At 41.8% G+C, this 22083-nt stretch overlaps 1 protein-coding gene across 1 annotated transcript; it reads right to left on the bottom strand.

Moving 5' to 3' along the window:
* Window positions 1-6699: 6699 nt before the first annotated feature.
* On the bottom strand, window positions 6700-11089 carry metrn (meteorin, glial cell differentiation regulator). The gene is made up of 4 exons (XM_087794221.1): window positions 10851-11089; window positions 9891-10330; window positions 8606-8665; window positions 6700-7814 (listed from the first exon to the last, which is right to left on the bottom strand). The coding sequence occupies exons 1-4, from the start codon at window positions 10958-10960 to the stop codon at window positions 7501-7503; spliced, it is 924 nt and encodes a 307-aa protein (XP_087650347.1). The 5' UTR covers window positions 10961-11089; the 3' UTR covers window positions 6700-7500.
* Between the last annotated feature and the right edge of the window lie 10994 nt (window positions 11090-22083).

Below are 22083 nucleotides of genomic sequence, written 5' to 3'. Positions count from 1 at the left end.
CAGGAAGAGACGACTAAATGTTGATATCAACAATATTTCAAATGCTAAAAAAAGCATCAAATGCTGTAGATAAGTACATTAAGGACAAAGTTAAAAACACAATGTTGGTTGAAATGCGGACGTTTTTCGCTTATTTGAACGCTAAACTCAAAAGTGTAATGAGTTATAAAAAAAATACTACCATTTTAATCTTTCATCTCTATGTGGTCTACAACTTATTTGGGGCAGAAATGTCAGGGGGTCCCCAGACCTCCTCTAGCTCATCTGGAGACATACTGAGGCGTTCCCAGGACAACTGGCCTCAAAGTCTAATCTCCTCATCTCAGTTGGAGATTCCCGGAACACCTGATTAGAAGTCTAATCTAAATCACCGAAACCAGCTTCTCTCACAGAGATTTACCAATATATTGGTATGTTGGTTATCACCCAAAATTGTACGACTATATATTTATATAAACTGCTCATCACTTGTTTGAATTACCCTGCTTTTGTTCTTCCTCGTCAGTGCCGGCCCTGATTTAGTTTTTATTGCCGTCATTAAATCCAACACACTGTTCCTGCGGTGAGGTAATGGTTCTTTCATGACAAGAGGTAGTTATGAAGGTGGGATTAAATGTCAGCACCTTCACACAGGCTCCGCTGAACTGTGCGCCGGGGTGTATCCGTCGAAAGATCTCGCCCTGAGGCAAGAAGATACTAGTAGAATAACAAAACAACCGTGAGTGGCAGTTTCGTTCCTGCCTTCTTTTTCCCTTAATAAACAAGGTAGACAATGAGAGCCATCCAATGAGTTCCTAGAGAGGTAACCCAACACAACCTCTGAGTTAAAAAACAAGCCGGACTGGTAGAGTCGGAGGCCTGTCACTCTTCTCTGTCGCAGGATTAGACGCTAGAGAAGTGGGTAAAACAGAAAAGAAACCAGCTGATCTGCAGACTTTTTTCTCTCTTGATGAAAATCCGAGTGCTATTACCCAAACATCATAATCCCTGCGGTTAGTCTGCAGGCTCAACAAAAACAGGTGCAAGCGCCGGACCAGCCCGGGACACGACGTCCACCAACACAAGTCTTGAGTCTTGAGTTGTGAAACTTAGACAGATGTTGGGTCCAGCTTAGAGGACTTTGGAGGGAAATCCTCATATGAATCGTATCGTGTGGTCATAATGATTTGTTGGCTTGTTTTTGTCGAATTTGTCTGTTGGTGGCGTCTGAGGAACTGCTTGAGTTATGGTTGAGACCAACGCAGAGGCAGGAGCCCTGGTCTTGAGGTCATCTGAGGTTTTTCTGCAGGACCTTTTGCAACCTTAACAAAAGTACTCATTTTTAAATAGGAGTATAACATTTTTTTTACATTTTTATTTATGATGTAGCTTGTGCTACAGTTTTACATACCAAACTGTAACACTTGACCATTACAAAGAAGCTGTTTCTGAAGATATCACTCAAGCCATTGCAAGAGCCAAGGTCTCAAGCAGACAGCTGATCGCTAAATAGAACCTGTTGAAATATAACTTTTCACACTGTCACATTCAATAGATCATTAAACAATATTGCTATAAAACATAATTAACAACCATTTTTTAATTGAAAAGTTAAAAAAGAATTGCTAGCTTAGCTAGCTAATAGCGGGGCTAGCTGTAGTCATCCTTGGGTTAAATCTCCAATAAAATAATAAACCCACAAATTATTAAACCATATTAGGAGATTGAACCCTGAGTAATACATGCCTTTATGTATTATCTCATGCGTTCCAGAGTGTTTAAGAAGAATCTGTTCAAACTAAACAAGATAATATTATTTATTGCTTTGGTTTAAAAATATTGTTTTTCTTTTTCTCAAAGAATGTGACGCTGTGTTCAGTTCAGGGGTCGCAGGGATTCTCTAGTGTCAGACCACCATTCTCTTTCAATTCTCTTATTTTGGCGGGAAGACACCAAAGTGCACTTGCTTGTCCCAGCCTGTGTTTTTCTTTGCCGGACCCCCTCCCAGAGCCGAGTGTTGCCCACCTCCTCAGTCGGTCCGTCCAACCCTGCCTTGATTGATTTTCAGTGCACATTTTGGACAGGATTACAGCCATCTGCATGCTCTTGAGGAACAAAAGCGGCTCCTGGTCCTCCTCCTGTCGGCTCTTCACAGGGATAACATGGTCACATAAACATGCTCTTACACGTCTTCCATTCGGCGTCACCTCTCGACCCCCCCGAACTGCCCACTTCACTTTAATGCTGACCACCATGTTCGTCACATGTAGTGTGTGTCGTAAGATGTTTAAATATATCTCATCCCAGCACAGGAAATAATCAAATCAATTATAGTAAAGTTAGTGAAATTTCAAGCATTTCCTATGAAAAGAATAGAATCATTTGTGTTGGTTTTACAGATACAATCAAATCTTGAGACACTTTGTCTTCATTTTCTTCATTTCATGGACATAATAATTAAGATTAATATGTCTTTTAGTCGTCACACGAGGGGAAATTTGTCAAAACATTCCATTACTTTTTAGGAAATCAAAAGTGCTACGAGGTTTAAATTATACTAATTTACAATTTGTTAGTACTCTGTCATCCACCCAGATCTATTGGTTTGTTTAGTGCAGTTTTTGTCTGAAGGCAGCAGGAAACTCAATTGGAAACTTAAGACATCAAAAACGATGTGTGACTATCTTTTTCATCGTTTGCTTGTAGCCACAACTTTGGTAGATAATAATAATTCTGGTTAGTCAATTTGTCAAGAACTGTTATTTTATCTCATTTGAAAGTCTTTTTGCTTTGTATCAGTTCTTTACGCTGCCGTCTCCGATGTCTCACCAGAGATTCACTTAAAAGCTGCATCATATGCATTCCTCTGTGGGTTTTCCATCATTATGTGCAGAATTCATGTGTAGAAAACAAAGTCAAACTTTAAGTTTCTTCTTTTTCTTGTGACAACAGTTGGCATTTGACTGTTGGTGCATTATTGCCACCTCTAAGTACAATATACTATAACATTCTACATTCTATATCTCTTAATAGTTATATGTTTGTTGGTTATCTATTAGGTATGCATATTATTTTCAACTTCATCGCAGTAAATCAAATGAAGATGAGTCAGCATATGACAACATGGTTGTATTTAACTGTTACCTATAAAACTAAGAAGATGGTATGATTAGGTTTTGTCAGAATTAACTCTTGATTCTGGTTTAAAAATAATTTCCTCAATAACTTCAAACAGTTTTGTTGAATAATACTATATTTGTCTGCTCAGGATCATGAATAATGAAGGTGTTTGGTGGTTAGTTTAGTCTCACAGCAAGAAGCTCCATAGGTTAGTGTATTTGAAGGTTTGGTTTTCCCAGTGCTTCCGTTCGTTTTCTAATTTGTATCCTCAAAGGTTCCTCTTGACTCAGCTGCCTTTACAGAACTTGATGATCTGTGATGTTGTTAGTGATGTCGTCAGCACATTTCTGAGCGATACGTTCATGGAACTGCTGCTCTATCTCTCTGGCACTGAGACTCCTCAGTCGAAACATTTATGATATTTTCCTGGTCTCACAGTGGGAACTGGCAGACATGCAGGTTGAGTCAGTTTTGCAGAATTTCCATCTCCGAGTGATCTCTTCCAGCTGTCCGAGGGCGTTGTGGGAACAAGAAACCGTCAGCTGTGATGGCACGGACTTCACCTTCAGCTGGTGTGGGAGGTTGAAGGGTTCTGATGATAATCACTGAGTCACAGGATGACTTAGTTTAAAGGTGGGTCGCTTTGATTCAGCTGTTCCTTCAAGTATCAAATGTCTGTGGTGGAAGAAAAGCCCTCGGATGAACAGCATAGATTTTTTTTTACTTTTTTCTTTCCTTTAATTGTATTTTTTCAACATTTTCCCAACTGGCCGTCTCTCCAGAACCTTTCAGAAACAATTATGTTATATAAGGCGTGGGTTTCCAAAGAATAGAAGTGTTTAAGTGCCATCAGAATATCGAATAGTTCAATTTGGTAAATTTAAAATCTGATGGGTTTTATTTGGCATTGGATAATTCTTTTGAATAATTGAATACAATTGTTTTTGTATTCAAAGGTTGCATTTGTTTTTAATAATTAATAATCTAACAATTAATAATTGCATTGAAAAATTAACACATTGACAGTTTCAATTTGTTTTAGTTTGTTAATAATTTAATTCAATAAATAACTTATTAAAAGGTAATATTTGTATATGTTTTATTTTTTTCTTGGATTTATTTAAAATGTAAAAGAATTAAATAAAAATGATATTCAATAAACACAATATTATATAACATTCCTCATAAAAAAAATGCAATATTTTATTGCAAATGTTTTAAAGTTTCCACATTAAATTAAACCCTATGGCACGGATCTACTTCCATACTAAACAGCAGCTTTCATTAAAATAAGAAAAGTCGCTGAGTCGACTCTGGCTGCAAATCCTTCATGGATGTGATAAATTTGAAACAGAATAAGAAAAATTATTTAGAAAAATCATTTCTATCAAAGCTCAGGCGTATTGGAGCTGAATTGTGAGGCAAGCATGTGCCTTAAGACTCTAGACCAGTCAGATCAACCTCTTTGAAAATTATATGTTTGAGGACAAAGTTCAGAAAATGGCTGATGTTTCGTAAAAAACTGAATACAGGAAATGAACAAAACTAGTTAGCACTCCAAGAGGTCTTTGGTTCAAGTCCAGAAAGTGGCAACACCATAGGTGACCAGGGTCGGTTGATGAGTCTACGATGAGTGGTGAGAGTTGAAACAGACTCAGGGTGGAAGTGACCACTCGTCTCTCTTGGCACTTATCTATTCCCCCTGCGGCTGCTGGAAGTCAACACCCGACATGTATTTAAGATTCTTCCTCTTCCTGACGTCTTCGCCCCTTGCTGTGTCTACTCGACTCCAGCGGCACCACAGACATAACACAAGAGTGGAGGAGGGTTCCGGTGTGTAAACGTCTGATAAAACACCATAAAAAGATATGAAACTAGACTGATGTTGATGACTACACAGCAACACGGCTGAAGAGACAACAGTATTTTGGTCGAGGGGTTCGTGTCGGGGTCACAAACAAGTGAAAACAATGTAGGAAGTTGATCTTTGTAAAAGTGTCACATGATATATTAGTTGGGGGTGAACTTTTTGAGTGCTCTTTGTTTTGGCTTATCTGTCTTTGCAACAATAACCTCAGATGGACTCCAGGGGAAAGTGCAGAGTGTGTGAGACAGAATGTGTGTTTATATATGTGTGTGTGTGTGTGTGTGTGTGTGTAGGGGCCCCCATCAAGGGGATATTTTGAAGGAGCAGTGAGGCAGTAAATATCAGGAGGAGGTCAGAGGTTCACGCCGACACTGGCTGTAGTGACAACATTGTCTGTGAGAGACTTCACTTCCACACAAGACGCCGACAGGTCGTTCCCACCTCACCTGAGGTTCAGTCTGCAGCTGCTCATGCCGACACACAGCTCACTTTTCATCAGAGGTGTGTCTGTAGCAATGTGTGTGTGTGTGTGTGCGTCAACGACTTGACATGGATGGTGTCAGTTTCGGCTGCACTGTATTTGACTTTTTTCATATTTTTTGTAACAAAATAGGAACTCTAGAGCTATTGTTTGAACGTTTCTATACACAACTTTAATTATTCAACTTGCACTGTGACCACATGAACACCAAACTGCTTTACATCTGTAGGCCGGGAACGTCGTTTGCCTTCATTTCCATATTAAGAAGTTTTTGTGGAAAAAAAACCTGACCAAGCATAGGGCATGAACTTTTTTTAAAACAATCTTTCTGGTGTATTTCTCACATCTCAATGCTAGTCATCAATCCTCAACCCTTGGGTTGTCTCTGGGTCAGGGTGACCCGGAGGCCCAAAAACAAATATGTTTGTGGTATTCCTTGTCTGGGTCAAGGTGAATGATCTCCCTGGCTTCCATAAATACATACGCAGTGTTCACCCCGATCCAGACAAGCAAACAAATATATTTGTTTTCAGGCCTCCGGGTCACCTTGACCCAGAAACCGCACAAGGGTTAATTAGAGGAAAATGAAAAGTACTTGAGGTCTTTCTTGAAATATTCTTCCTACGTTTTACATACCTTTATTTTTAGCAGGTTTAATAAAGCTCTTAACTGGATTATCTTGGGTAGCTCAGGTCGTCACATTCTGACTCTCTGAACAATAATTGCTTTTTTTTTTCCATGTAACGATTTTCCTGCCAGAACTTGTCGACTTTTAAACTTCCTCGTCGCCACAAAACGGTATCCGAGAGTCTAAAAACAAGACTTGAAGATCATGGACCTCAATTGACTCCATCAGGACAAAGAGCGCGACTGTGTGGCACCTCAGCCGAGCCTCGTCCTCCAGCACTCGCCCTCAATTCTAATTTATTGCTTCCTGAGCTCCTGTGAACGGGAGGACCCGGGACAAGAGAATTCCAGGCCGTCACGTCTGCCTGCGTCTTCCCTTCAAGCAGCCTCGGGGTCCCAAACACTCCTTAAATCTTGGTGGGCCCCTCGTCCCCCCCGTGTTTGTTGTGAGTTTCCACTCTCTGATTCATGGGGTGCTTTCACTGACTTTTGTCTGCGGTAATGGACCGTCTTTTAAGATCAGACGGGAAACCGCTCGAGAGTTTCAAGACGAAACGCTTCTTTTCAATAAATTAAAACGGTTTCCCATGTTTTAAGTGATCCAGAGACTTCAGACACAAACAGGTTGATTCTTTAGATTTGTATTTTAGAAACACAGACAAGGATATAAACATCAATACTGAGACAATCTCACATAAGAATCTTATTCACACATTTACAGTCATATTTACACTCATCAAATGGCAGTGCATGCTCCAATCACTTTTGGTATGATTTTAGTTTTTCTCGTTGAAGTAGTGCATGATATGGACCAGCTGGTGTTAACCGCTGGTTCATAGATAAACATATATATATTTTATTATATACATCTTATACACTCTGTCAGGGGAGAGAGAGAGCAGGGGGTGAAGACAAGTTGGCAAACGGTGGTCCAGGATTCTTCAGAGGGAAATCTCAGAAGTGAAAGTGCTCTCAGCACCAGAGGTCCGATGTGCTGACATATATTAGACTCTCTCTCTCTTTTTCTCTCTCTCTCTCTCTGCTGTGCTACATAGATTTGCTCATTTGGTTCTCAGTGATGACATCATCATCACTCTTCTTCAGATGTCCAACAGAAGTTCTGGTGCGACCTCTCCGTCGGCCAGTTTTTCCACCACATCGCTACACTTCGGGCAAGTCCGAACCTTCCTGAGTTATAACCAGCGACTCCAGATGAACTCTGTAGCGCCCCCCCACACACACCAGTGTTGAGGACCTGCTGTATTGCACTGAGGTGGAGTCCAGACCGGGTTCACTCCGCGGATCTTTGGGACCACCGGGCCGCCGAGACCACTCCACCCGTGGCTCAGAGTCGAGGAAGACTCGCCCCGGCTGTCGGTCCAGCCTCGGTTCTGTTGTGACGGAACTCGCTGCCGTGAGTCCAGCCTCAGTCCACGGGCAGCTCGCAGGGGATCTGCTGGGTGGCTTTGGCCGCCATGTAGGCGCGGTGGAAGTCCTTGTAGCGCGGCGCGCAGCCCAGCCAGGCCTCGCCGAAGTGGACCCGGCCGGTGAAGAGGAAGCTGCCGGGCCCCGGCTTGACCCCGCACTGCAGCAGGGTCCGGATCTCGCCCCGGCTGCTGAGTCGGCTGTTTTTGGTGAAGAGCGTGTATTTCTGGCGGAACACTCTGGTGGCGCTGACTTTTATCACCGCCGCCCGCAGGTTGTCGTCCTCGTCCACCGACTTGATGTTTCCTCGCACGACTGTTGGGCACAATCACGGTTAATTCATCGTCCTCCATAACTATCTAACATCACTTCTTTAGTCCTCTGAACTACTGTTGCTGCTTCAGGCACGTCGTCTAAGGATTAGTCTTTGCCCGAGGAGGCTTTTTACTCTGTGGTGGGGGGTGCACGGGGCTGCTGTTTCACCTTTAACCTTTGCACTCTTGGGGAGAGGATTTGGAGGCAAACAAAAGCTAAACCAATTTGACTCAATCAATGTAAAAGTCCTGCCCTAATACTGAGGCTACATTTATCTGTCATTTAGTCACGACAGCTTTCATTGACGGGGCCAGAACTCATCCCGTCCAAAGTCCAGATGCTAACTGTGAGATCTTGAGGGGACCAAGTACTGATCCTGTGGGGGGCTGTAGGAATGTTTCTAACAAACTTTTTTCAATGTTTAAACTATTTATTACTTGATTAAATCTTAATATAATACTTGCTAAAGTTTGTTTAAGCAGTTTTTCTCTTTTGTCCTTTCTGTCATTTGAGTATATCTTGCCTGAAAATCGAATAAATGTAGAATTACATTATAAGTTATATTACAAGTTAAGGTTGGTTTTATAATGATTATATATTAAGTTATAAAATTGTATTTTTTTTTTTTTTGCTATGATGTCTGAAGTTTCACGTTATGGCTAAAATCCTATACTAGTTTGAACCAGAGGCTCCTCTCAAAAGATACATTTGTAATAAAGTACAGTATAACTGATCTTTTCGCACTTCAACAAATAGTTTCACTTCTCCTGTCAGAGCAAACAACTACTCACCAAAGTCACTGGTGCACACGGCCATCAGGATCTCGGTGTTGTTGCAGGGTCTGCAGGCATCTGAGGGACCACCAGAGAGGAAGAATCCGTTAGTGAACTTGTGCGACACTCGGGGAACACCTATATGCTAATGCCGGCCGGAGGAAATCCGGGACTTCAAACACAGGAATGTGAGATTCCGTCTTAAATCCCAACAAAGACGGGACCAACCGCGGCGCTCTGACGGACAGCTGCTACTTTTACAGTCGGCGCTGGAGGAACCCGGTCGGAGCTTTTAAAAAAAAGGTGCAAGATTCTTCCAGGCCGGACCACTTAAGGGCCAAATGAAACTTCCCCCCTAAAGCCTTCCTGGGTGTCTACGGTCACACCTCATCAAAGCCTGCGGGGATCAGGACGAGGAGGAGGAGGAGGGGGCGGCAGGGGGGACTTCAAAGATTTTATTTTTGGGGGGGACACCACCTCAGCTCTTGTAAAACCACGACCTGTGCTGGGGTCAGTCAACTTCAACGAAAATAGTTGAGAAGACATATTTAAAAGTTTTTCAAGGACGACCTAATTCCGATGCAACTTCCCGTCTATCAATTAATAAATCAATGATGGTTTGATACATTAGATTTAGGATCTTAAGTATGTTCCACTGATCAAACAGAGGTTATCCTGACATTTGCTGAAGTCCTGATTGGAGGCCTCCAGACCACCCCTCACATTCCTCCTCATAATGAAACTCTCTTGATAAATGGGATGCCTTCCACTCCAGCCCTGAGCAAACCCCCTTCCCAGCTCTCATCCGTGTGTGTGTGTGGGAGAGAGAGGGGTGTGTGAGTGTGTGTGTGTGTGTGTGTGTGTGTGGGGGGGGGTCCTCTACAGACAAGTCTCCCCACAGCGTAGCAGCTCAACAAAAGAGGGGAGCATCTCAGCTGGGTACTGGCCTCCCTGTCGCCTAGGCGACGCCAGTAATCCCAGAATGCTCATGCGGCATCCATTGAAAAGGGCTCTGGACTCTGGAGAAAGACTTGCACACTGTGCTTTTGTCCCCCCCACGTAACCCCCCTCCCTCCCTTCGCCTCCCCTGCTCCCGATCCGGCCCGGACTGCAGGGAAAGTTTGGCCACTTCCTCCTCCAGTCTGCCCACAGAGCCTGGGATCCATTAAGATTCCAGCCCACAGAGGATTTCATGGTGTCACGGATCAGAAGTTCCATAAAAGTTTAGGGGGTTTTGCTCATTCTCTGACAGCTCAGAGGGTCTAACTGGGGAACATAGACTCACAACGACCGACTTACTCACCAACATTGCTCAGGTGTTGAGAGTCCACGGACAGCCGGGCGGTCCAGTCCCCCCTCAGCTCGTACCGGAACGAAGCGGTCCGCCTGCTGATGTCCTGGTGCGGCGTGGCCTGCAGAAACAGGGCCACCTTCTCCCCCGGGGCCCGGCTGAAGCAGCGCACCCGGGGCGGCGGGGACGACTCCAGTCGGTCGCCCACCAGCAGCTCCAGGATCCCGTCCCTCTCCAGGTAGAGCTGGGCTCCGTGGAACTCCTCGGAGGGTTTGACGCAGGCCGTGATGAGGCCCGAGCCGCCGCCGCCTCCCCCGGGGCCGATCGCCACGGAGGGCAGGCGGGGTGACAGGGAGAGGCGCAGGGCACCTTTGGGGTACAGCCAGTCGAGGGTGCCCTCGGAGCAGTGCAGGGAGATCTGCTCCACGCTGCCCTGCTGCTGCGACAACCCACTGGAGGAGAGAAACAAGACATGTTACTTGGATGTGCATGGAAAGTGTCGGGTTCTGGTCCACCCTGGGGGTCCATTAAATGCAAATAAATGATGCAACATATTGCAATATGTATTATGAATATAAGGATAAAATGGCATGTTTTGTTGATTTAAATTCAGAACTAAAGCATCTTTGCGTCCCAAACTCAATTGAAATGATCACTGATTTAAGACAAAAATAAAAGTGCAGCCTGTTGCTGTTGGTTTAACAGATGCATGAGTCACATGCAAAATTATTGGACAAATACACGTAATTCGGGGGGTTCATCTCAAGTCCTGGGGTCTCTCTGGACCCGCCTGACCTCCTGCAGAAAGCCCTGCAGGCGCAACCCCCCCTACAGAGCTGCAGCAACATTTAGGTTGACCCCCGATGACAAGTCTCAACAAGTCCGTGTCCCCCCCATTGTCCTGCGACCTCCGGTCACTCTCCCCCAGCCATGCATCACCCCAAGAGTGTTCTTCTCGTGAAGGCATCTCACCTTCCTCTCCAGCTGCACTGGTCCTCAGAGTAGCTGCAGAGCGCAGCTTCAAACAGAAGCACCAGTAGAATCCAACTCGAGTACATTTCCAGAGACATCTTCAAAAACATGACGCAGATCGACGACGACAAGAAGTTTGTCTTTAGTTCCAAACGTGCACGGCTATGATGACGCGCGCGCGTCCATGGTTTCCAATCGGTGGCGACGGGAGTTGAACCGACAACCTCTTGTGTCGCTGCAGAGAGTCAGACTGTGAGTCTGGGAGGCAGAAACTCCTCAAGTTATTCCCTCGATGGAGGAACTTCAGGAACCAATCACAGCTCGAGCTCTGAAACTTTAAACCTCTCCCAGAAAGAGGGGGAGGATGATGGAGGGAGGAGAGGAGGGAGGGATGAGGGAGGAAGGGGGGTCACCAGTGGCTTCAGTCAAGTAGAGGAATTCATGGCTCCTGCTGCTTTAGATGCAACGACACAAATAAATCTCATTCTTGCTTTAAAAAAAGCGAATTGATTCAAACTTCAAGCTTATTATTTTTGTTGGGGTTTGTTTGTTATATTTTTTATTTTACTCACTAATTATTTTCTATATATTTTGACACAGAATTGTTTAGAAGAATATTTTTTACCGGTTTTGTTTCAAAATATGTGTTCAAATGTAGCATCTTAATGTTGACACTTTATACAATTTTCTTAAAGCAGTATATATTAATTACAATTTTATCGCAGATTAAAATATATATATATATATATGGTTACATGAACTACACATTTTTTTTCTATTATTTGATTTTGATTTTTCGGAGAACAAGACAAAACACACAAACAAGAAAAAAACTAAACAACATCACCCCACCCCCCTCAAAAAAAAATGAAAATGAAAAGAAACAGCACTTACAAAACAAAATTTGGCAATCCAGTCAAACACTTAGATATTGTACACAAAATAAAAATTTAGAAAACATTTAGGAGTCAATTCAAGGCTGCCATATCCGTCGAAACTTGTTCGCTTTTCCTGTCCGTTCATGGCGCATTGCCTCCATACAAAGCAAACATGAACTACACATTTTATATCCGTATTATACTTTAATTAACAAGTTATAAACAAGTTTAAAATCACTTGAGTGAGTTAATATACGTAGTTATAAGTCATGTCTGACGTACTTATTATATGTATATATGAAAATAGTTTTCCAAATAAATAAATAAAATAAAAAATAAAAATTGATCATCAGATTTCCATGATGAGTAGAATCTAGGAAAGAACCAATAACTTTATGAACACTGGCTCTATGTAGTGTAAGATGGATGAGAGGAGTTGAACCGTCAACATAAACACGAGTGAACTCTCCTGTCAACATGAAATAGAGAAAACACCTTGAACGCCTCATTTAAAACATCTCTTTTTATGCAGTGGTCAGTGTCAAAGTAAGTGGTCCATGATGACTGCAACACAGTTAACAGTTAATTGTTGTTTTGTCACCTTCAGTGTAATTTAGACAATAGAAAAACACTGATTAAAAGAAAGTGTTTTGATGATTTTTCACAAACAATAACCTTAAGATCCCAAACTCTTTTATCTTTGTGTAAATTAATGGAGCCAAACGCCATGAAAAGGTGATTAAAATGATGAGCTGAGGTCAGAAGGAACACAGACTCTAAGACCATGATGACTTGCGGTGGTTTTGAGAGCAAAGTGATACAAGATGAATTATCGTAGGTTTAACCCCATAATAGAAAAGTTCCTTTCTATGAATCGTGTCTATAAATGTTTTGGAAGCATGTCAAAGATGGTATCATATTTATGTGGTCGTTGTCAGATCTGTCACTGCCCCCCCGCTGGTGTGTCTTTCATGTGGAGGCATTTCAATCCAAACCAAATATTCTTTTGTCCGTCCCTGCGAGCGTCTGACTTCAGCGTCGACGATGAAAGCGAAGATGAAGTTATGACGAGCGCTCGCAGACGCACAAAAGCCTTGTGCGCAGAAATCCAGCTGCTTCATTGTTCCTGCTTTTGTTTTCTGCTGGACATTTCAAAGCGCAGGAGTTTAAAGCGGCGAAGCAACAGGAGGGAGTGACCCGCTCACACCTACATGAATATATGCCTGGAAACCCAGTGGTCTCCATGTGCTTCCTCACCAGCTTCAAAGTACAGTAGACAGAGACACACGAGCGCCTGCAGACAAAAGAAGGAACCGGTCACGACCTCCTGCATGTGCTTTCATTTGTGGCATGAAAAAAGAACCCACAACATATTTCAATCAACCGGCTTCACATGCTGGTCATTCATGTGGTCGAAGGAAAAGACAAACATACTTTAGGAAAATATACCACTTCAATGCCAGCGTGGCTTATAAATAGTACAAAGTCAGAGCATGAATGCGTCTTATTAGACCTTTCATGTGTTTTCTGTTAGATATGGAAAGAAGTGGCTCAAGTGTCTTTTCAATGGAACTGATAGAAACTGATGGAAAGTTATTTGACACAAATTTGACACTTCAAGGCTGTTGGACTTTGACCTTCATCAGGCCCATAATTAATCCTGAATATATTCAAGATTATTTGGATTATTGATCAGTTTAAAGTGTGTCCAACCAGCAAACCATGAATTTTCTTTCTGTATCATCTGGTTTTTATTTAAAAATAAGAGGCAAACTTAAAATAGTTTTAATTTCCCGTCACAATACCCGCAACGTACAGGGAAAATTGTAATGATTTATAGATCAATACTAATTATTGTACGACCTTACTGGGCAAAGTATGTGGTCCCAAGAAGTCAGAATGCAACTATAACACCAATCATGCCGAAATGTTGACAAACCATTTTATTTTGTTCAACTCTAATAACAACATGTTAGGACTTTACTTTCCTTGTCACACTCATCATTTAAGTGTTTGAAAATCACTTAAAATATAATATAAGTCTTTTATTTGACTTTTCAATTCAATTTTCTCTACACTTTTATTAATTACAACTGTTTAACACTTTAATGCATTTATTTTATTTCATACTTGTGTTTTATTCAACATATTAGTCTAAGAAGTTGTCATTTTTCATCAAATAAAATAGATTATTTAAACAAAGTGCAAAGTTATATATAATCACACAATACTTTGATCACACTTTCAATCTCCTTATTATTAATATTTGTTTGCAAATAATATTAATTCATTTTCCAACTTTGCAAGTGCAAGTTTCTTTTTTGGTTAACAACCAATTACATGCAACGTGGCTCCGTGAGAAATGTAATATATGTCTCTGACTCATCTAAGTGTGTGAGCGACACACAACAAAATACATCAACATTTAAAGGAATATGCAAGAGTTGAGTCACCTTGTTGTTGTTGTTGTTGTTGTTGTTGTTGTTGTTGTTGTTGTTGTTGTTGTTGACGACAAGACAGAAGCAACAGATGTTTTCAGAGAAAGTCAGACTTTTGACTCCAGTTTAATGTGATATTTGTTCTCGTCAGTGGAAACAGAATCACGGCATGTTTGTGTGTTTGTGTGTTTGTGTGTTTTCTTCTCCTCTGGACCAGGCGACGCCACGACTCTAAACACTTTAAAAAGCTAAAGCTAGAATCCTTCATTTTTCGCTCCGCGACACTGTTTGTGTTGGAGGAGCAGCGACGCGAGGGCGGCCCGGAGTGTGTGAACCGTCGGACCTGGACGTTTCCCGCTCGCCACTCACAACAAACACTCGTGTGTGTTTGCCTGCGTCGACGAGCCTCCGGTGCGTCTCGCCTCCCCGTCAACGACGGCGTCTTCAAACGGCTCTGCTGTACGCAGACGAGCGCTTTCATGTGCGAGCGACTGTTTGCCGTGCGCCGCCGTAAAGGCGACGGTGTGGTGTCGACACAACTTTCTGCCTCTGAGGATTCTCGCCGAGTCTTTCTCATGCATTAGCTGCCCTGAAGGTCAGAGCCTCTTGCAGGACGACTTCACCTCGAGGTCATGGAGACGTTGGCAGGAGATGATTTAAGGCCTTCAGTTTGCTCTGACGTTAAAAAGATCTTGACCTTCAACTCAAACACATGGACGATAGAGATGAAGCAGAGGCTGTTTTTAGCTTCCTCGGACCTCAACTGACCTGTGCACACACACACACACACACACACACACACACACAGACACACACAAACGCACACACGCCGTCCTGAGGTGGAAAGTCGACTCGTCCTACTTTCCCAGACTTCCAGCAGCTTCCCATGTCAACTCTGCGCTAATTCAGTTTATCTGACATCGACACTGTTTGTTTTCCCGCCGCGACTCATCTGTCTGCTGGTAATGAGATCCAAGACCTCGTCTTCGAAAACACACCTTCAGCGGCTCACCTTATCTCTGACCCCGCGCTCTCGGGCCGGTCATGGGAACGTTGAAGAGCTTCATTGATTGTACATTAAAACTGAGGGAGTGTGAGAATGAGGGCGAGGCCACTTCAGCGATCCATCATTTTTATGTTGAACCAACAACTTTTTCTTTTCGTCTGAGCTCATGCAGAAATTGACGTTTACTCAACCTATTTATTTATGACATGTTTTTATCAATATATATTATTGTTTAATTTAATCATCTATTCTTCGTCAGACATGTTTTTATTATCTCAAAGTTAAGCATTTATTTTCCGCAGTTAATTGTTTGAATTCATGTCCAAAATAACATCTGTAATTCAAATGACGTAAAAGCATTTTATTCCATTTTATAGTCAACCTTTATACGGAAACACTGGCTCAATTTTGGGAGAGAAACAGGAAATATTGACTTATATAGGAGCTGATTTTTATAATTATATTCAACTGGATTTTCTTTTCATTTTACAGATAAAAGTAAGATAAAGATTTGCTTATTTCTAAACATATTCCAAGCGTGATACAGGCTCTATTCCTCACTTAAAATTATTATAATACACTTTTACTCCTGTTACATTTTACCAGCAAACTAATGCTTTGTTTATGTTTGAAAGTTCAAGTAAGTAAGTAAGTAATTTATATTTATAGAGCTTTTCCAGACCAGGGTCACAAAGCGCTTAAACAATCAAAAACAAAACTCAATACAATATATACTTAAAATATCAAGAAAACACAGAGAACAACACAGGAGTTCCAGAAAATCAAGGAAAAGCCTGCACATAAAAAATGTATTAAGATGTTTCTTTCATCAAACACAGAGAGAGAGGAAGATCGTTCCAAAGCTTAGGAGCAACAGTCTGAAAGTATTTCTCTCCTCTCATCTTTAAGATGATATAATTTTTTTTGTCATTAAACTATGACCTTTTTGTTCACCTGGTTTCCTGCATTGGAGCTTTGTAACCGGCTTCATAAAATATACTTTGACTGACTTTAGTGACAATTCATTTCAGAAAGTAAAAATGTTGCTGCATCTATTTCATTGGGATTATTGAACACATTTCTTTATTGAATTAAATTCAATTTAAATCTAAAAGAGGGACAGTCGGCAGCACATACAACAAAACACTATACTGAGATAATGAAAAAAATAAAATCTTAATTCCAGTCATTGTGAATGGACACACTTTAAAGATAAGGAAAATATTTCTTCCTTGATTGTATGTTTCTCCTCCTCATGCTGGTCCGGGTCGGCCACAGTAGCTGTGAGAAGAACCAACAGACTCTCGGAAAACTTTGTGCTGATATTTACTCTTCAGGCCCCCATGAGAGCTGTCTGTGAAAACTGACACCTGCCTCCTCAGTGCACTTTCTCAGGATCCCGATTGTGAGCGTGTTTGTTTGTATGACAGTAAATTCTCTCATCTCCCCTGTGTGTGTGTGTGTGTGTGTGTGTGTGTGTGTGTGTGTGTGTGTGTATGTGTGTGTGTGTCTGTGTGTGTGTGTAGAGCCCAGTGGGGAGCTGGTACCACAGAGTTCTGCAGCAGATCAACAGGGTTGATGGCAAACGCAGCTGTGGACGCTCTGAGAATCCTCTCTAACGCTTCTCTAAACATGTAATGGATCATTTAGCTGCTGCGTCTCAAACGTTTCCTTCGGCCTCGGCAAACGTCCGTCTGTGTTCGGCGTCAACACACTCAGGATACGACTCCTCATAACTCCGGACAACAATAAGTCACTCTGTGAGTCGTCTCCTCGGACGTGATGTTCTTCAGAGCTCCGATCTGTCACTCCGCTCGGAATATAACCTAATTATGGTGCCTGAGGTCAGAGGTCACAGCTGTGTGCCCTCCGGACTTTTCATTAGCGAAATGAGGGGAAGTGCCTGCAGGTGTCGGAGGAGACTTCTATCTTCAGAAAAAGTTTGCTGAGAAGATTGTTGAAAAGAATTAGCCAGTATTAAAGTGTAGAGTATCAGTGTGTTGTTGAGGAATGTCGACACGGTAACTATTGTGTTTATTGTGTGCCGGAGAAATAATGATCAGGAGAAATACTGGCCTGAAATATTATGTTCCACTCATTTCCGGTGAAAAATTGAGCATGTTTTTGGTAAAATTCAGGTTGCACAGTTTTTCCTTCAATGCACTGAAGGAAGGCGAGAAGAGAGTGCAGACGGGGTGAGCAGTAATGAACTGCTACATATCTAAATAGGCGGGAACAACTTGACATAGTGCCGCGAAACATGGAGGCCATACCAGACACAAAGGAGGTCTGAACCTTGTCCACGGACCACAGAACAACTTTTCCAAACCAACACTCATTCTTGCATATTTAAAAGAAATAAAAAAAATAGCGATTGTAGTTTTTGGGTTCAGAGTCCTGCCGCTGATTCTTCAGTAGCATCAATTTTTTTTTAGTCCTCGCTTGGAAACAGAGAGAAGAAGGTACTAAAAAAAAGTATGTGCTTGGAAGTACTGTGATGGTGGAAACGGAACTCAAATCAAGTAGAGTCAAGTCAAGTAGGGTTAAGAGGAGCTGGTGGAAAAGGGGCGTAAGAAGAGTTAGAGTTGAAGATGTTCAGGCTTTCATTGTAAAATAAATGAAAACAATTAATGAAATATTTTATTTTATATTGAATAATTTCACTCACTTTCTACTCTCATGTCAACTAAGGGTTGGGATTATGAGTAATCTGTTTCTTTTTAGAGTTATAAACAAAAACTTATTTCATTTTAATGTAGCGACTGGAGCTCAGTTTCAATCGTCTCATGAAAATGAAAATCTTAAAAACATCTAAAAACCTCCATGATGATCGTCTGTAACTGTTCTGAAAAAACTTAAACAAATCTTTATTTTAAATTTGTTTTTAGAAGAAGCTGCGTAATGTGTTGCAAGTGTCAGATCTCTGAGGGACCTGGAGATTCCGCTACAAGCAAACCTAAAATAAACAGACTTTTTAAGTTTTTCTTCAGGAACAATTCCTCATGTTGAGGCTTCAATAAAAGATGGACGTTACAGACGATTACCACCAAGGTATGTTTGTCTTTTCGGAGGAAGATAAAAACATAGACCACTGAGCTGCATTAAAATGGACATGGGAGAACAGATAACTCTATAAATAATACTTTAAATCACTTGACATAGAGGTCAGTGTTGACTTAAAGTCTGTGTTTTTTTTCATTTTTGATACAAAATATGTGTATTTCTCTATGGTCTCTATTGAGTTAAACTGAAAAGTCAAGTCTATTATCCTGAAGATCATCCATCTCTTATCTTTCATACACTTCTACTGCTTCATTCTCAGTTTCATTTAAACCCAATTGTTCTCCAGGACCTTCGCGGATAAAACGTCCCACTGAGTCAATAATGGAGCAAACACTGATGTGTTGATGAGGACATTCCTCGGCGTCACACACTCCATGTTTGGGGTAAACAGTCTTCGCACAACAAAGTTTGAGTGGGAGTGGGATCCTTCAGAGAAGAGCTGAGCTACGATAGAAGACAAACGTTTCTTCTGCCGCTCAGTTTCATTGCAGTTATTTGGTTTAGTACACAGTAGAGGTTGTTGGTCGACAGTAGTCAGTTTGTGGAGGTCCCTTGTTTTTGGAGGGAAACCTGCTTTTGTGGCCGTGTCTAACCTTTCAAACCCACTTTATGAGTGTCATTAGCTGCCATCAAGAAGCCCCTTCATTTGTAATCCCGTCCCCCCGGTATTGTTATCAGCAGCCCAGCGGCGCTATCAGAACCCCCCCCCAAAAAAAACCACAGGCCTGATAAACAGAGTTTTTGGAGCCCAGCCGGGGGTCAGACGGGGGTTGACCGCTGTCTGTCATGTTTGTTGTGCCCCCCCAAACCCCCATCAACTCCTCTAATTGGCTGAATCGATTTGGAGGGAAACTGGACAAGAAGCAGGATCCCTCCAAAATCCACAATAGGTAAAGAGTTTTACATACGTCCACAGAGAAGACAGATGTTGTCCTTCTCCTCCACATCCACGTCTCAATGCCCTCATAGCAATACAATGGCGGGCGACACAATGGCCTTATATTTTGGCGGTCAAGGCAGAGGCAGGAAGTTGGCGGCAGAGTTTGAGCGCACTTTTTGAAGATGCAGCGGGAGATCAGTTCTGTTGTAGCTTTTGACCTTTCGTAAGTAATGGTTATTTCTAAAGCGTCTTTCTAGACCAGGGTCACAAGGCACTTTAACAATCGCAAACAATACTTAAAATATCAAGACACATAAGACAGATGTCTGCCCTCTACATCGCTCCAAGTCATTTGTTAATTCATTTTTATACTTATATCTGGTCCTCTTTTTGAGCAGGTACATTTTATTTTTGGAAGGACATTGACATGTTCTCTGTGTTCTAATGGGGATTTAAATAAAGTTCACACCTTTTAACCTCCTTTTTTAAATTTAATCAAATATTGAAATTTGATTTTGATTGTGTTTAAACATTAAAATTATACTTAAACTTGTCTGCGAGTGTCAAATTCCCATCTTCAGTGTTACTGTTATTGAAGGTCTCTGTATGAACGTTGATATCCACAATCTATGTTCCTTATCTTTTCACACTGACTTCTCTTGAGGTCACAAAACCAACATTGATCTACGTGATCATGAGTAAACTATCTGGTGCGGCCACATAAAATGACTTGGCGGTCCAGATTTGAAACAAATGCTCTAGTGTTTGGAGCAACAATGACATGATCATAATGTAAATAAAAGTGTCGTAATAATTCATATAAAATCTACCGAGTGATCCAGGGTGACCCCTGTCTCTCAGCCCTAGGTAGCTGGGATGGGCGGTAAACACCACTAACAACCAAAGGAAGTGAAGACGTTTCATACCAAAAAATTCAGAGTGCTCTAATCTTTATTTGCATGTATAACCAGTATTTGTGTATTTGCCTTGTAGTTGTTGATGTTGTTTGTTGCCAGAGAGCCGACACATCCCTGCCTTTATTTTGGAAGATAAACAGGAAGTAGTTTCAAACATCAACAAATACATGAGCTGATATTTTCAAATCCTGTCGCATCATTTTAGTTTTCACTATAAGCTGCTGTTAGGAAGTCTTTTATGGATTAATAGAAACTTTTAAAGTAGAAAAACATCCAGATCATATACTTTTGTTGTGACTTTTTAATAGTTTTTATCATATTTAATATAATGAAATATCAGAATTGTTCATTATGATATAGCAGTGGTTAGAGATGATTTTTAAATCTTCAACCTGCTGCTGATGCTCAAAATGAAAGAACAGTCAACCAGAAATCACAGGACATTTCCAAGTCTCATGATATTCTTCATGCAACATTAACATACAATATAACACGCGTGTTCCTCTCGGCCGACCGGGCGTCTCCCATCGTAGCATCTTGTGTTTGAAGTCCGAAAGCAGCCTGTAAACACTCTTTCATGCTCCTCTGACATCCACACCTACAAATAGCCACAAAGAAACAAACGTGTAAATGCAACAAAGTGCCGAAGAAAGCTCGCTCCATTCTTCGGGTCGGCCCGGCTGAACCCGGCCTCCTCCTCTCGTGGGTCGCCTGGTCAGTGCGGGTCAACCTTGGCTGCGTGGATTATAATTAGCCCTCCTTCGCACACACACACATGGCCGCACACACACACACACAAACTTTAAAGTTTAAAAAACCTCCTCCTCCACAATGACCAGTCCAGACAATAGACACATGCCAATACTCTGACCCCCTCGGCTATCTCCCCCCAAACAAAAACCTCCCTGTCCCCTCCCCCGTCCTGCTCACTCAGCAGAGTAATGAGGCTGCTAACATTACACTACTTCATATCACATTTCGCATCATAGAAGTGATACAGAACTCGACAGGTGCTAAAGCCTCCACTTTTCCCGTGGAGGCTTTAAATCTGGCCCCTGGTCGGGGGTTGCACGCGACTCGGCCTTTATGTCTTAGATTTCAGCAGATAAAGTTCATAAAACCGCAGGTCCCTGATGCTCGGACGTCGGATCTTTGTAACCGGAGGAGCGGCTCGTGGAATAATGATTTAGATCTGGACGGAGACGAATGCGGTTTCCATGAGGCCCTCGTCATTCTTTTGTACTTCATCAGACGGTTACTCATGGCGTACTTGAGGTTGTGAGATACTTTGTGGCCCGACAACAAATTCTTGAGCTGTTAGATCATGGTTTGAACTATACAAAGTTTTTGAAAAAAATAATTATTCATGTTGGTGCAAACACTGTGTACGTGTAATTATGACGACATGGCTGCAGTTATTATGCTTAGAAGGAGACCTCTATGATCTTCTTGATTTCTCTTAAGATGTTTTGGTTTCTATCTTTTAATCCCTCGTTCTTCACTATTACTCTGACCCAAGACTGTGTTCAGTGGACCTGACCCGACTCTGCGCCTGTGTGCCCATGACGTGAACATTCTGTTGAATTACTAACATGATCCAGCTTTCACTGTTTTCTAAGTACCTTTTTCATTTCCATATTTTCAGTGGACAATCACTCAACTTTCCCAAATTCATCTCTTCTCAATAGGTCACAGTAAGGTTCACTTACTTACATTGTCATAATCTACATTCTTTGGTACAAATAAAACAACGTTGTTATAAAATATTACTATGGTGATACATCGCGAGATAATGTATCAGTATTCGACAGCACTGTACATTTTTTGGCTTGTCACTCATATTTTATGTGTAATCTTAGTTCGTTTATGGTTTATAGTTGAATTAAGGCTGTGTAAAATATTATTTTAAATTTTTTTGTATTTACAATTAAAATATAGTCAGGCTTTGTTGATTTATTTTGGTTGGAATTTAACTTCTGGTTGCCTGATAGCAGCAGTCATTACGTCCTCCACATCCAAAGGATGACTGGCGATGACTGAGGGCAAGAGGA

Source organism: Callionymus lyra, chromosome 6 (genome assembly GCF_982586985.1).
Source record: "Callionymus lyra chromosome 6, fCalLyr1.hap1.1, whole genome shotgun sequence".
In the NCBI taxonomy this organism is placed as follows: Eukaryota; Metazoa; Chordata; class Actinopteri; order Syngnathiformes; family Callionymidae; genus Callionymus; species Callionymus lyra.
This window is presented reverse-complemented; position numbering and strand designations above follow the sequence as displayed.